Here is a 16,646-nt window from a genome sequence, read left to right on the forward strand (position 1 = left end):
CATTTTAGTGGCAAGGTTATAGAGTAACTCTCAAAGGGGATAACCGTGTCCTAGTTTAAACTATTAGGTTTGAACAATTCAATAAATTACTGAATAATTCCCCTTAACTTGCTAAGACAAGTTTATACAATCTATGAATTATTACGTAAAAAATGATAGAGAATTAAGCTTATTATATACCATATTGCAACCTAATGGAGAAAATAATGCTACCTTCAAGACATTAAATGAAGCGTACTATGAGTTATTTCAGGAACCGAACGGATTACCACACAAAAGGACTCATGACCATACTATTCCATTAAAAAAAGGAGTTTAACCTATCAACCTCAGACCCTATAAATACTCAAGCTTACAATAAGATGTGGTGGAAAAAATGGTTAAAGAAATGCTGGAATCTGGTATAAATCCAACATAACAACAATCTTTTTTCCTCACTAATGGTTTTGGTAAAAAAAGAAGGATGGTTCTTAGAGGCTCTGTATGGACTATAGGGCATTCATTAAACTCACTGTTAATGATAAATTTCCAATACCTTTAATTGATAAGCTACTATAAGAACTAGGAGGGCCTATTGTGTTTTTAAAGGTGGATTTGAGGTCTAGTTACCACCAAATAAGAATGGTACTTATAGAATAGTTTAAAATTGCATTTAGAACTCATAATGGTTATCATGAGTTCCTAGTTAAGCCTTTTGGCTTAACTAATACACTAGCAACCTTCCAAAGTTTGATTAATGAAATGTTCAGAACTTATCTTAGAAAATTCATATTATTATTCTTTGATGATATTCTTGTATATAGTTAGTCAATGTCAGCTCATTTAGAACACTTGAAGCTAGTGTTTGAATTACTCAAAGCTTATCAATTATATGCTAAAGAAAACAAGTATGTGTTTAGTAACAATCATGTGGAATATTTAGGCCATATAATGTCCAAGGTAGGGGTAGCTATTGACCTATAGAAGATTCAATCAATTATATACTAGCCCCTAACTAGAAACATCAAGTAGTTAAGAGGATTTCTTGGCCTAACATGGTATTATAGAAAGTTTGTTAAATGGTATGGGTTAATTTGTAAGCCTTTGAATCAGTTGTTAAAAAAAGATAATTATGTATGGACCGTAGTGGCAACAAAAACTTTTAATCATCTCAAATCAATCATGACTAACCGTCCAATGTTAGCTTTACCTGATCTTAACAAATTATTCATAATAGAGACTAATGCCTTTAGTGTTGGCATGAGGCAGTACTATTGCAAGAGAAGAACTCTATAGCTTACATCAATAAATCTCTTGAGTCTAGACAATGAGCATTGTTTAAATACATGAGGGATACATTAGCTATCCTACAGGTAATCAACAAATTGAAGCATTGCCTATGGGGAAGACATTTCAAAATTCATATTGATCATATTAGTTTGAAGTACTTATAGGATCAGAAAGCCACTTTCTTATCTCAGCATTTTTGGTTAACTAAATTATTGGGTTTTGACTATGAGATTGAATACAAGAAAGGAAAATGTTGTAGCTGATGCTCTCACAAGGATTCCAAGTGGTGAATTATATGCATTGGTAGTCTCAATAATTTTCACTAACATTATAGATAAGGCAAGGAAGACTTGGGAGAATGATGTTGTTATACAAGTTGTTCTCTAAGATATAATCATTAATCCTGCTTCATATCCCCATTACTCTTAGGTTAACAATCTGTTGAGTAGAAAAGGAAATATTATAGTGAGAGATGATTTTTCTCTACAAATAAGAGCACTGCCTTATGCCATGATTCTACTTTAAATGGTCACTCAAGAGCTACAATTATTACTAAGAGAGTAGGCATCTTATTTTTTAGAAGAAACAACAAAAGCATATAAGGCAATATGTTAGGGAATGCTCTATTTGTTAGAAAAACAAGCTTGGAAATATTCTTACCCCAAGGTTGCTACAACCCCTACCTTTTCCTCAAACACCCTTTACCAATATTAGCATGGATTTTATGGAAGGCTTTCCTAAATCAAAGGGAAAGGACGTTAACCTGGTGGTGGTGGACCGATTCAGTAAGTATGCATACTTTATAGTTATTACACATCCATATACTGTAATGATAGTTGTTAAAGCTTTCATGGATAACATTTACAAATTACATGAGTTACCTACCATCATAGTCAATGACAAAAGTGCTGTGTTTTTAAGTTAATTTTGGAAGCACCTATTTTCCTGTCAATAAGTGGATTTATGCTATTTAACTACCTATCGCTCATGGTTTGATGGACAAACTAAAGTTATCAATAAGTGTATGAGGGACTATTTTAGATGTATGACCATTAACACCCCAACTCAATGGTCTTGATGGTACAACACCGGTTGATGGCTACCATTAGCTAAAGTGGTGGTACAACACCAATTATTACATGTTAACCAAGTCTACTCATTATAAGATCTTGTATAAGTTTGTTCTTTTAATACATATTCCATATTTCCCTAAAGACACGCCTATTAAAGTAGTAGATGAGTAGATGACTACTTGACAAAAATGGAACACATGCTCAAGGTAATTAGAGACAATCTAGTATCAACTTAATATAGGATATGTTTGGGAACCCAGTTCAAATCGTGTTCCCTTAAAATTTGATTTGTTTTTGTTTAAAATTAATTTTTTTTTAATGTTTTCATATCATTTTGATGTGCTGATATAAAAAATAATTTAAAAAAAATAAAAAAATATTTTTAAATGAAAAACACTTTAAACTGCAACCGTTATCACATTACCATTCAAACCCCTAAAATGACTCGGTTAGCTAACAAAAAGAGGAGTGTGAGGGCATTCAACATTGATGAACATCAAACTGCAGCCATAGAGACAAACAAAAAAAAACAATAGCTCATAGAAGTTCATAAAAAGTAGCATTTAAGTACAATGATCCTTTCCAAGGTGTGGAAAGGATTGTTTCATGTAGGGGTGAATACAAAAACCGAAAAACTGATTAAACCGAGAAAACCAGAAAAAAATAACTTAAAAAGCCGAACCGTGAAACAAAACCGATTAAAATTTTGAAAAAACCGACCGGTTTGGTTTCGGTTTTATAAGCTTGAAACCAAACCGAACCCAAACCGAAAAAAACCGGAAAACAAACCGAGCCAAATTGGAAAAAAACCAAGCCAAACCAAAAAAACCGAGCCAAACCGGTTTGAACCGGTTTTTGTTCTAAAAAATCAAACCGAACCGAACCCGGTCGGTTTGAACCGGTTTCAATTTTTTTTTAAATTGATTTGATTATTTTTTTTAATAAAAATTAAACCGAAAATAATCACCTTCAATTTAAAAAATTGGGAAACAAGGAGGCACCCCATTTTCAACCACTAGCTATTTTGGGCAAAAAGATAATGAAAAGGAACAATCAAGCTGCTACGAATGTTTTGATACTCTAGAACATAGGCTAGTTAGGAGATGGTTGATGAATTGGAATTAAGGTTCCCTCAATTCGCTCAGAATGAGCATGAAAAATATGATGGAATACTAGAATATGTTACAAGCATTCTCTTCTCCTTCTCTCTAGAGACCCGTTCTCTTCTTCTAGTAAACTCGCACCACCTGTTGGCATGTCAATACCTCACTTTCTCCCTCATTCCTTCATCAAGCTCCATTAAACCCTGTCATCATCTCTGGAGTTCATCCAAGTTGCTACCCTTAATTTGGAGCTTGCACCGTTCACCATTCCAACGTCTTGTACATTAATGACAAGACAACCCTCCACACAACCAAAAAAAAAAAGAAAAATTCCAAACGTACAACCCGAAACAGCGTCATATCAAATTCCCAACGCTATAAAGCAAGCAAGATACTTTACAAGTGCCACTCAGCAATCGCTCTCTTAAACCCTAGCCGTTTCCTTCGTTTCACGCTCTCCCAAGCCGAAACCCGCCCTTCCCCTCATTTTTCTTCGAAGGTACAATCTTTACCCTCTTTGCTTAAACCCAAAATTTCGATTTCTCTCTTGTTTCCCTTTCTCCTCATTTATTGAATGTACTGTTATGTTGGTGTTTTTATGTGAAAAGTTATGTTTTTTATGATGTTTTGTGGATCATAGTTTGGTGAAGTAAAGTTTTGCTCTTTCTGTTTTGGTCTTAGATATTGTTTATGTGTTTACCAAAGTGGGTTTCACTTTACTGGGGTTGTTTTCTTAAAGGGTTTTTTTTTTTTAGATTTTGTTTGTGTTTTTTGGGTTTTGGGTTCTGTTCTGTTTTGTTTTCTTAGCCACATGATTGGTTCTTTATCGTGTTCATATAATTGTTTTTTTCTGTTTCGAGTTGTATGGTATTAATTCTGTAGATTATTAATGATAGCTTTTAGAGTTCTTTGTTGTTCTCTGTTTTTCACTGGTGCTGCTTATGGAGTGTGTGTGGTGTGAGTGTAGGGTCAAACAATCTTTTAGAGTTTTAATCCTCTACTCTATCTTTCTGAGGGATTTTTGTGTTCTGAACAATATGTTTTGTGCAGGCTTAGGTTTTGAGTTTTCTTTAATCAAAGCTATCTATTTGATCTCTTAATAAACAAGGAATCTAAAAATTGACCCCATTTTTTTTAGATTAATTTTTGAATGTTGCATGATTGTGATTGGTTTGTTATGTTTTGAGTTTTTTGTTTTTGGTTGAATATTGTTAATGCTCGATACTGATGCAATGATGGGTTTTGGTTTAGTTCATAGTTGAATGGCTTTCTTTAACAAGTTTGGGAGCCTAGTCAGGCAGTCAGTTTCCCAGAATGGGCAAGTTCCAATGGCATCTATGCTGAACTCTATTCGCTGCATGTCTTCATCAAAGCTTTTCATTGGAGGTATTGATGTGTAGATGCTGTTTTAATGCTAGTATTGATAAACAAATGCTGTTTGAATGTTGGAAATCCATTTGCATTAATGCTCTGCTGTTGTCTATATCGTCTGTTTTTTAGGGCTTGCATGGTCAACTGATGATCAATCCCTCAAGGATGCATTTTCTGGCTTTGGGGAAGTGACTGAGGGTATGTTTTTGCATGTGTACTTTTATTAAATCACACTGTTGAAATAAACATGGACACGATTTATTTCTCTAGGTAACCTGCTGTCAAATGATTGCTGAGGCTGGTTGATTGTGTTCTCATTTGATGCATCTTTGAAATTAATCTTTGACATTTCGATTTGTTATCATTCAATTTGGTGGTTTGAGTATTGCAAATCTTTGCCTGCTTTAACTGTAACCTCAGTGGTAAATTGGTAATTGTTAACTACTGTTCATCCACCCTTAGAATGACAAGTATCAATTTCTTGGAGTTGTCCTGTAACCTGTGGGTTTTACTTTAGTTCAAAGATGTGAATTGGTGCCAATGCATGTTTACGTGTGAAATGACTGTGGTCCAGTTCAGCTTGATTATTAAATTCCAAAAATATATTATACTCCATGTCGAAGTTTTCCGAATCTGATTCTACTATGATATTTTCAGAAAGATGAAGTGTTTCTTGGAGTTGTCCTGTAACAATAGAATTTGTGATATTCTCACCATCCAAAGTTTATAGTGTTGTAGCTGTTGCAAAACAATCTTTACTTGGCTGGGTGCGCTTGGTGTTGTCAGTGTAGGTGATTAACAATCTGGTTTTGTTTTACAGCAAGAGTTATCACTGATAGAGACACTGGGAGGTCTCGTGGATTCGGGTTTGTTAGTTACGAAAGCACTGAATCTGCCAGTGAAGCATTGTCAGCAATGGATGGCCAGGTCAGAAATTTAGTGTTTTTGATGGGGTTAAGTGCCCTGATTCCTGAATGATATATTGATTGTTGCATACTGATGGTGCAGGAATTGGGAGGAAGAAACATTCGCGTGGGTTATGCCACCGACAAGAGACAACCACAACCTTACAATAGCAATTACGGTGGGAATCCAGATTATTGAAGTGGTTGAATTCAGCTTTACAGGCTGTTGAAATGGCTTTGCTTCTATAGCTAGTTGTTACTAGTAAGAATTGGGATTGCTTTTTTATTTTCCTTGAATGAGTTTTCTATAACTTGCGATGTTATCTTGTTATTTTGGCACTACCATGTGCCGGTAACGTTATTAATTAGTCTGACTGGGTAAGTTCTACGGTGGAGCTGCATCTGTTCATATTACGTTTTCATGGTTATGGAGTGAGGCATGGTCTGTCGCCTGTATGGTTGCTCCGATGTTTTGTGCCTCTGCTAGTCATCGAGTGAGGTGGTAGGCATGCATGAGCATTGTTTCATTTAACTGGGTGGTTATGGGATGTCAAACAAAAGGCAGTACCTTGCTTGCTACCTTGTCTAGGCAGAGGTGGTTTAGTAAGGAGCAAAGAGAAGAGGGAGACTGGAAAGCGATCGGGTCTGGTGGCCAAATGGTGCTTTCAAGTCTTTTTTGGCTGTGCTGTGAATTGCTGAAAATTGCAAGAAAACAAATTTGCCTTGTCAAGCCCATGGACCCGATATATCAGAATTGGAGACTGATGAACCGGATCCTAAGGAGTTATTTAATTATCTAAGATGCTGTAGAGGTTAATTAATAGATTTTGATAAGCTACAAGATTAAGTTACAGTAAAACCAATGAACGTTCATGGCTCCTTTTGGAAGCCCTTCATGCATGGCTACTGCTCTCAGCTCCATCGTTAATGTGCTCGAATGTTTTTTAAAATGTGTTTCAGAAAGAAAAAAGATTTAATTGATGATTTTTTATCACTTTAAATAGATTTAATACTTGAAAAAGATCTAAAAGAATTTAATTTAATATATATATATATATACTTTGAAAAAAAAAAACGTATTTTAAAAGGCCCTTGAGGATCGTTGACATATTGCATAGGCCTTGTATTTTGCTACAGTAGAAGCCATAGACCCAAAAAGCAATGCTATCTACAATTTCTAAATTGAGCCACACTATTAATTAACAAAACCTAATTGGCTTTTGAAAAATTACTGAACCTCTGGGACCGTTAACCATTAGCTTTAGTATTGTTTTTTTTTAAGAGAATTAAAGTTTTCTTACATGGTTTTTTTATTATTTTAAATTAATCTAGCACAAATAAATATTTTTTTTCATTTTGATTACACAATATTCTTAAAGTAGCATTAAACAATTAAAATATATAATAAAACAACAAAAATACTTTTAAAATAAAAAATATTTAAGATTGAGATCATTAGTTTTTTTTTTTTTTCACAATAATTTTTTATAATTAGAAAGTATTTAGCTAAATAAAACAAAACGAACAAAGAACGTGGAAGTGTGGCACATCTATGAATGCATTAGAGGTGTCCTTGCTTTTTAAACGATGCGTGCAGTGTTTCCTAGCATCTAAATATGTTTTTTTAATCATGTTGTTGAAAGCGTCGTTGTGTTCTCATCCTATTAGTGTGACTTGTCTCCAGTGGTGGTCTTGTTTTATCGTCGGTGAGTCTTTTTTTTCATTCTCTCTTCTCCCTTGAAAATTTCAACTTATCAATCTTGGTTGTTGGTATTTAATCTTTAGTCCCTATTCTTTTGATTCCTCATTTTTTGTCTCGGTCCTTTTATAAAAGTTTTATTTGCTTTCAATTTAATCCTTGAATTCCAATTTATCAAATAATATAGTCTCCAATTTAGTTCTCATTCTTTTGAATTTTTTTTTTTTTGCATTAGCCCTTTTGTAAAAGTTTATTAGATTTCAATTTAGTCCTTCAATTCAATTGGTCCTTTTGATTTCTAATTTTTTTTCTTGGTCCTTTTGTAAATTTTTTTTTTTCAATTTCACCATTTAATTACAACATTGTTTTTATTTTTATGTCAATTTTGAACCTTATTCTTTTTATTTTTTTTACTAAATTGATTTTTTTTTTAATTTCACCCTTCAATTAAATATAAAATTTATTTTGTATTTTGATTTTGATTCTCATTCTTTTAATTGCTATTTTTAAAATCCTTCTTTATAATTTTTTTTTCAATCTCATCCTTCAATATGATTTATTAAGAATTGGACTTATGATTGATTGTGAATTGGACTTCATGGTTTTTTTAAATTTGGTGTTTCAGGTCTAATGAATCGAGTCACGAGTTTGAAAAGTTAGCATGAGTTTTTTTTTTAGAAAAAAAGGCTTTATAAATCCTTTTATTTTTTATCGGTCACATGATCTAGACCGCGCGTTTGGTGGGATATCTCGAATTGACTTAGCCCTAATTAACATGGTTACAAGTTTGTCATAAATAATTTTTATGTCCTTTTTTCTACCCAATTTCAAAACCTGAACTTCATTTTTTACACAAAAAATTGTCCAACCCTGTGGTGAAATGCGGGCACCGAGGCTAGTTAATATATCAAAAGAATTGGGGTGATTGTCATGGGTTTTTGTTTTTCATTTGACACTTTTTTTGTTTTCATGTTTATTTTTTTTAATTGAGTCTTTTTATGACCTAATTTCTTGTAATATAGTTTTAAATTGTGGTAGAAAGACAAAATAAAATAAAATAAAATAAAAGACAGGACGGACCATATTGTAAACCTTGAGAAAAATACATGACCAATCTTAAATTCACATAACAAATGCTTTTCAGTCCACCTATATTCCTTTCTCATCCAATTTAGTTCCTTTAGTTTTTGAAATTCTAATTTTGGTAAAACAAGTTCATTTTTCAATCCTTGGGGTTGAGAGAGGAGAGCGAAACTCATTTGAGAATGGCAAAATATAAAGAAAGTTGTCGGTAAACCACATTCTAGTGACAAAAAAAAACAATTTTGGTATCAACGAGTTCTATTTAGCAAGATATTTTTAGACCTTCATCTTACAAATAAAATTTTGGTATAAAGAGAGTATAGAGAATTTTTTCTGGTTTGATTTTGTTTTTTTGAAACGATTAAGGGTGTTTTGAGTTAAAAGATTGGTTATTAACATGATAAACATGTTTTCGGGTGTTTTCAAGTGAAATTAGGTTGAATATGAATTTTTTGGTTCAAAAAATCCAGAAGTGATTTGACTAACTATCTAGTGGTAAAAAATTGGATAAGTAGACGACGTGTCGTCAACTTTCTTTTCTTTTCTTTTTTTAAAAAAAGTGGAAAACATGAAAAAAGAAAAAAAAAAGATAAAGAAAGAAAGAGAAAAAAATTTTCTATTCCATTATTCATTAATATGAAAAACATATTTAGTGTTTTTTTTTTGTATTTTTTGAGTTATGTTCTTCACTCCTTTTGCCAACAAAAAAAGGCCACAAATACGAGTTTGGTTCGTGTGCGTGGCCTTTCATTAATAGGCTAGGAGCACTAGGCCTCCCAGGCCTAGACGTCTAGCCTATATATATTAGGCTCATTATGCATTTGTTTTTAAATCTTTTGAATTAAATTTCATGAAAATAATAGCTTTAAAATATATCAATTTTAAGAATAAGATAATATATTAGCAAAGATTGAATATTTTTTATATTAAAAAATAATTTAATTCGACCCGTAGCATAACATAGAATAATAATATAGTTTATAAACTAAATATACAAGGATTGGTCTTAACCCCAAGGCTTCCCGTATAGTAGAGAAATCTTAACCATTTGCACTATTGTTTTTTTTTTTTTTTATGGATTAAGCATAGTAGAGTATATATTAGCTCATTTATATAGAAACTAGATCATTGTAAGCACACCACTGCGGGTCAGGTAATTGTTTTTAACATAAACTTTTTTTCCATGTTGTTAATAATTTTTTAGCAAAATAAACTAATTAAACTATACAATGATTGATATGATATGACCTGGTCAACTTGATAAATTTAAAAACAACCTAAATTGTCTAAGACAACATAACGACTCACGAGCCACAAGTGTCATTTACGACTCCCTCAAATTGTAAAATAGGTTAACATAATTTACAATAAAGAGAGATATGATAGAGGAGAGAGAGAAAAAAAAAAGAAAGAAAAAAAGACCCTAGAGGCACACCAAAATTTTGATGATGACACCACCAATATTGTTGAAAAGATCTTGAAAATATGAATTCAACGACACCAAAAAAAATTACCAACTTAATGTGAATTCAACGACACCAAAAAAGATTACCAAGGTCGAATTAAATGGGCCACATGAGTCATTCAAATGTGTCGGGGATCACGAGGTTACTTTGATTCTTTAAAAAAAATAGGTTAACTCAGGTTGATCCTCCCAACTCATGACCCGGATCTATAAGTTAAGTTTTAAAACTATGATAATACCTACTTTTGTAAACCCCATATCCTTATCTTGATCCAGGTAAACCTAGGTTAACCCTCCCGATTTGTGACCCTGACCTTGCCCCGGGCCAACCCCCTAATTGAGTTTTAAAATTATCATAATAATTATTTTTATCTTTACATTAACCCATATCAACCCAAATTAGCCTTCATAGCATTTAACATAGGTCTTGTCCCAACCCCGAGTCATGTTTTTAAACTATGAAAATAACTACTATTTTTTTTACATTGACTAACTCAACCCAGGTTGACCCTCTCAACCTGTGACCCGGGCCTTATCCCGAGTCAATCTCCAAATCAGTTTTAAAACTACGATAATAATCACTTTGATCCTTGTTGTGACTTGAAAGAACCTGGGATGCCCCTTCTGACTTATGACCCGAACCTTGTCGTTAGTTGATCTTTGAGTCGGGTCACCACTCGTCAATTAAATTGATAGGTCAATAACAAAGGTTTGGGTTTAAGAAAAAATAGAGAAATGATTGACCCGACTTGACCTAAAGAAAAAACTTGAGTTAACCCGTGACCCATGTAAAATCCGTCAAAAACCCTTTTTTTCTTCTTGTTTTTATCCTTTTGAAAAAAAACCGATTTCACATCAAGGGCAATATAGTTATTTTATAAATAAAAACCCTTGTGCAAAGAGTTAGACAAGCTTGTCCTACCCTTTTTAGAGGGACAAACATTTCTCCACTAGAATAGCCTTGGACAGGATAAAAATTGACTTTTATACAATCTAAATATGCACCAAACAAATTCATGAAAAAACTATCTTATATTGTCCATCTTTGCTAGCGTACCAAACACTACCTAAGAGTATATAGTATAACAACTAAAAAAGGGCCCGCTCTATACCAAGACACAAATGTTAAAAAATGATGTTAATATGATGCAAACATTTATGAAAAAACAAAAAAATAAAAATTCAAGACTCAAGTCATTAACATAATTATGTTAAATAAGCTCGGTTAATTTAAATAATTCAAATAAAAAAAATATAATCACAATAAATAAACTAACAATGTAAAAAAGGTAAAAAAAACTGACTCAAGCCCATTTGTGTTGGTATGCCAAATTGCGGCCCTGGTAGTGATACTAAGGTAACCTGTCAAAAGTATACTGAATAAAACTAAGAAATTTATTATCAAACAACCCAATGTTAAAAAAAAAAAAAATGATTTGAGTCAACTAGATTAACCTGCTACCCTTGCAACTATGGGTATAAGATTGGAATAACTCCATATAAAGGAAATTGAAAAAAAAAAAAAAGAAGCATGAAGATCGATCTCCAAAAAATCAAATTTTGAAGAGTGAAATTGAAAAAAATAAATTAAAATGACAAAAAAAACCAAAGTCAATATGTTTTAACCTTCAAAACTCATGACCCTAATCATGAGTCCGAGACTAACCTCATAGAAGACAAACCTTAAAAAATAATGAAATAAAATTCTAAATTATTAAAATGTTGAGGGATGAAATTGAAAAAAATACAATACAAAAGGATTCAATGCAAAAAAATAACAATTACAAGAACGATGATTAAATTTAATAAAAACAAATTTGAAATCAAATGCCAATAGATGAAATTGAAACAAAACTCAATTAGAAAAAAGATAAAAAAAAAAAAACAAACAAACAATCAACAATCAAAAGAATGAGGACTGAATTTAATATAAAAATTAAATGAAACCAAATTATGAGGGGCAAAATTGAAGAAAAAAATCAATCAAAAAAAGATAAGAAACAAAACAAATAGAAATCAAAAGAATAAGGATCAAATTGGATAAAAAATAATAATAAAATGACACATTTATATTTTGGTAAGGAGAAGAGAGACAAAAAAGGGATAAGAAAAAAGTCCACCAGAGTCTAACTACCACCCTACCATGTACATGCAAAGCGCCAACATAAAAAGCATAGTGAGACGCTCCCAACACCACCCTGGTTGCGAGTTTTGACTCGGGTTGACTCGGGTTGCGAGTTTTATGAGTTAGCCGTGTTGACTTAGATCATTTTTTTAAATAATTATTTTTCAATTTTATCCTTCAACATTACTTTATATTTTTTTATTCACTTTTTATAAAGTTATTCTGGTCTTCTGATCCAAGTTTTGCAAGTTAACTCGAGTTAATTTGGGTTATTTGTTTTTTTTTATTTGATTTTTTTTCCTATCTAATAAATTGTGTTGGTTGGGAATTGAACTTATAATTTTTTTTATTTGAATGTTTTTGAATTTCATCTTTTAATATTAGATTGATTGAGAATTATGCTTTATAATTTGTTTTGGTTTACATTCTAGGAGGTTATCTTTGTCTCATGACTCGGGTGGTTTTTTGTGTTTTATTTTTAATTTTACTATTCAACATTGAGTTGATTGGAGTTGAGTTTAATAATTTATTTTGATTTTCTTTTTATTGGGTTATCCAAGTCTTATGACCCATGTTTGACAAGTTAATGTAAAAAATAAAAACCTAAAAAAATGTTGAATGGTGAAATTAAAAAAAAATCAATTTAAAAAAGGACACAAAAAACCACCTGAGTTAACTGACTAAACCCGTAACCAGGATCATGAGACCGAGATAACCTCATAGAAAGCAAACCAAAACAAATTATAAAGCCTAAAATCAGCCTAATATCGAAAAATAAAATTAAAAAAAAATACCCAAGTCAACCGGCCTAACCTGAGATCCGGGTCATAAGACTGTGATAACCTTATAGAAAGCAAATAAAAAGTTATAAATCTTAATTATCAATCAATCCAATTCGGTAGGATTAAATTGGAAAAAAAATCAAATAGAAAAGGATAAAAAATAACCTAAATCAACCTCGATTAACCTGCCGAACCCAAGTTAGAAGGCAAGGATAACTCCATAGAAAGCGAATAATTTTTTTTTTATAAAGTTTGATTCCTAATCAACCAAATATTGAAGGGTGAGATTGAAAATAAAATAATTCAAAAAATAACCCGAGTCAACACGACTAATCCATAAAACTCGTGACCTAGATCATGAGACTAAAATAATTTCATAGAAAATAAATTAAAACAAATTATAAAACTCTTAAACTCAATATTAAAAAAATTAAATAAAAATAAAAATAAAAATTAAATCTCCCGTGATTCACTTTCCACTCTGTTTGAGTGTATGTTAATTAATTAATAATTAGATCCATGAAATCAAATCTCCCGTGATTCATGGCTGCGTGTCGGTGAGCACCCAACACAAAATCTGTGGTCTGGCTACGCTACAGAGAGTAGGACATGCAAAAGAGGTAAAAAAATATGGTAAAGGTAAATTGGCAAGTCCCTATTTTGCTGCATTACAATAGAGGCATGCAACTATCCATTGCTTACATTAGAGTCCAAATACGCAAAGCAAAGCCACTTTCTCTTGTTTTTTCTCTTCAAAGCCATGCGATATCTACTTTGTGTCACTTCTTCAAAGTCATGCCTTTTGTATTACTCAATCTTTACATAATTATATCGCAAGATAATGACATCTCTTAGATAATAATGCCATTTAGGGAACATTTGCGTGAGGTGAAAAGAAGGCTTGCAACCCAATACACGAGTTCAACTTTGGGGTCAAATCAGTGCCATTTCTCTGTTTTCTTCCACCCTCCTAGAGCATCAATTTGGATTCACCTTTTTGCAATGTCTCTTCGTTTAGTATTGTATTGTGCTCCAAACAAGAATTGGGTAAAATTGTTTAAAATTAAAAAATTTATATTTTTAGATTGTTTTGATGTATTAATATTAAAAATAATTTTTAAAAAATAAAAAAAATATTATTTTGATATATTTACAAGCAAAAAACACGCATGCTCTTTTAAATGATTTTTTTTTTTGTAAGCAAGCATTAACTTCTCGGTTCCCCCCCTCCTAGTGCATGAAATTGGATTCACCTTTTTGCAATGTCTCTTCGCTTTAATATTGTTCTCTAAATAGGAATTGGGTAAAATTTTTTTAAAAAAATTGTTTAAAATTAAAAATTTTATGTTTTTAGATCGTTTTGATGTATTGATATTAAAAATAATTTTAAAAAAATAAAAAAAATATTATTTTGATATATTTCCAAACAAAAAACACTTTAAAAAGTAACAACTGCCACACTTTCAAAATGCATACTCTTTTAAATGATTTTTTTTGTAAGCAAGCATTAACTTCTCTGTTTACCCCCTCCTACTGCATGAAATTGGATTCACCTTTTTGCAATGTCTCTTCGTTTAGTGTTGTGCTCTAAACAAGAATTGGGTAAAATTTAAAAACATTTTGTTTAAAATTAAAAATTTAATATTTTTAGATCATTTTGATGTATTGATATTAAAAATAATTTTTTAAAAAATAAAAAATATATTATTTTAATATATTTCCAAGCGAAAAAGACTTTGAAAAGTAACCATTGCCACACTTTCAAAATAAACACTCTTTTAAATGATTTTTTTTTTGTAAGCAAGCATTAACTTATCTGTTTTCCCCCCCTCCTAGTGCTTGAAATTAGATTCACCTTTTTGCAATGTCTCTTCGTTTAGTATTGTGCTCTAAACAAGAATTGGGTAAAATTTTAAAAACATTTTGTTTAAAATTAAAAATTTTATGTTTTTAGATCGTTTTAATGTATTGATATCAAAAATAATTTTAAAAAAATAAAAAAAATATTATTTTGATATATTTTCAAACGAAAAACACTTTAAAAAGTAACCACTGCCACATTTTTAAAATAAACACTCTTTTAAATGATTTTTTTTTTGTAAGCAAGCATTAACTTCTCTGTTTTCCCCCCTCTAGTACTTGAAATTGGATTCACCTTTTCGTGTCTCTTTGTTGTTTGATATCATAGTCTAAATAAGAGTTGGGTAAAATTTGAAATTTTTTTATTTAAAATTAATTTTTTTTATGTTATTAGATCGTTTTGAAGTATTAATATCAAAAATAATTTTTAAAAAATAAAAAATATATTATTTTAATACATTTCAAAATAAAAAATATTTTAAAAATCAACCATTACCACTCTTTCAAAGTTACACTTTTTTAAATGGATTATTTTGTTTTTTTTATAAGCAAGCATTAACTTCATATTTGCTAAATCTGATATTTTCAATCAGAGATATTTCAGATTTTAAATACTTTTTGCTTTTTGTTTTCTCGTTATTAGACACAATCAAATGATATTCTCGAGTCATTTTGTATATCTAATTAAATCCAATTCTCAATTTTGATTGGACAAAGATCATCCATGGTCTAAAAATCGAATTTGATTGACAAGGTGAAAAATATACCATCCTGCCTCCTTAAGCAATCCTCGAAATTTAATCAATTGCTCCTAAATGGAAGAAATAATTATTGCTGACATTACAATAATTTCACCCAAATTCCTATTTAATTACCTCAACTTTCTAAGCTCGGCTAGATAGGTAGCATAGAGGATTGTAAGAGAGAGATACATTCCTTGCCAGCTAGCTTTTGACAAACTAGTCATATGCTGTACATTCCTCAAAATCTTTAAGATGAATCTTACTTTATACTGCACGTCGGATTTTTTTTCTTTCTTAAATGTAACTAAAAATATTTAGATTATATAAAATTATTTCATAATTTTTATTAAATTTATCTGTCAGGTAAATATTGAAATATCTTGATTTAATTTTTTATTTAGTTTAGTTTTAAAATTAAATTGTATGAGAATTATTTTAATATGATTTAGTCGACTTGACCGGTTTAAAAGCATCCCAACCACTCGATAAAAAAAAAATCGAGGATGAAATTGAAAAAAATAATAAAATTTACATAAAAAAACCTCTTGACATAGTTTCTTACGTAGTCCAGGTTTAAAATTAAACCATGTATTGCTTTGACATGATCTAATCGACTTGGCCAGTCTAAAAGCAACCTGACCGACCTACAAACAAAGTCTAGGTACAAAATTAACAAAATAAAACCTTTTAACCCGACTCCTTGCTTAGCTCAGATTTAAAATTAAATCATATGAGAGTTTTCCTAACGTGATTCAGTTGACTTGGCAATCCAAAGGCAACCCGTACTATTGTTAAAAAAGTCTACAGATAAAATTTTAAAAAATAAAATAAAGAGAGAGAAATGAAAAAAAAAAGAGGCTAAATTGAAAAAAAAAACCAAAGAGATAGGAGCGTCAATGTCATAACGATTCCCAAGTTTTTTAGTGTAGAACTAACTAGACAGGTGACCCACGCTATGCCGCGAGCCTGTCTAAATTTTTTCAAGACAAAAAAATAATATTCAAACGACGATAACTTGAGATAAATCGGGTTAAATTCACTAAAGCATGACTCACGATATACGACTGAAACAATCCATAAAAAGAAAAGCAAAAATAAATCATAAAGTTCAAGACCTAATAACCTAATGTCAAAGATGAAAAAACAATCTAAAAATATAATGTCAAAG

The 16,646-nt window shown here is 31.1% G+C and overlaps 1 protein-coding gene across 1 annotated transcript; it reads left to right on the forward strand.

Moving 5' to 3' along the window:
- Positions 1–3,780: 3,780 nt before the first annotated feature.
- On the forward strand, positions 3,781–6,116 carry LOC18107095 (glycine-rich RNA-binding protein 4, mitochondrial). The gene is made up of 5 exons (XM_024588318.2): positions 3,781–3,944; positions 4,697–4,831; positions 4,946–5,014; positions 5,637–5,743; positions 5,825–6,116. Exons 2-5 carry the CDS (start codon positions 4,708–4,710, stop codon positions 5,918–5,920), a joined length of 396 nt encoding a protein of 131 aa, XP_024444086.1. The 5' UTR covers positions 3,781–3,944; positions 4,697–4,707; the 3' UTR covers positions 5,921–6,116.
- Positions 6,117–16,646: the final 10,530 nt, after the last annotated feature.

This window comes from Populus trichocarpa, chromosome 17, assembly GCF_000002775.5.
Source record: "Populus trichocarpa isolate Nisqually-1 chromosome 17, P.trichocarpa_v4.1, whole genome shotgun sequence".
NCBI lineage: Eukaryota > Viridiplantae > Streptophyta > Magnoliopsida > Malpighiales > Salicaceae > Populus > Populus trichocarpa.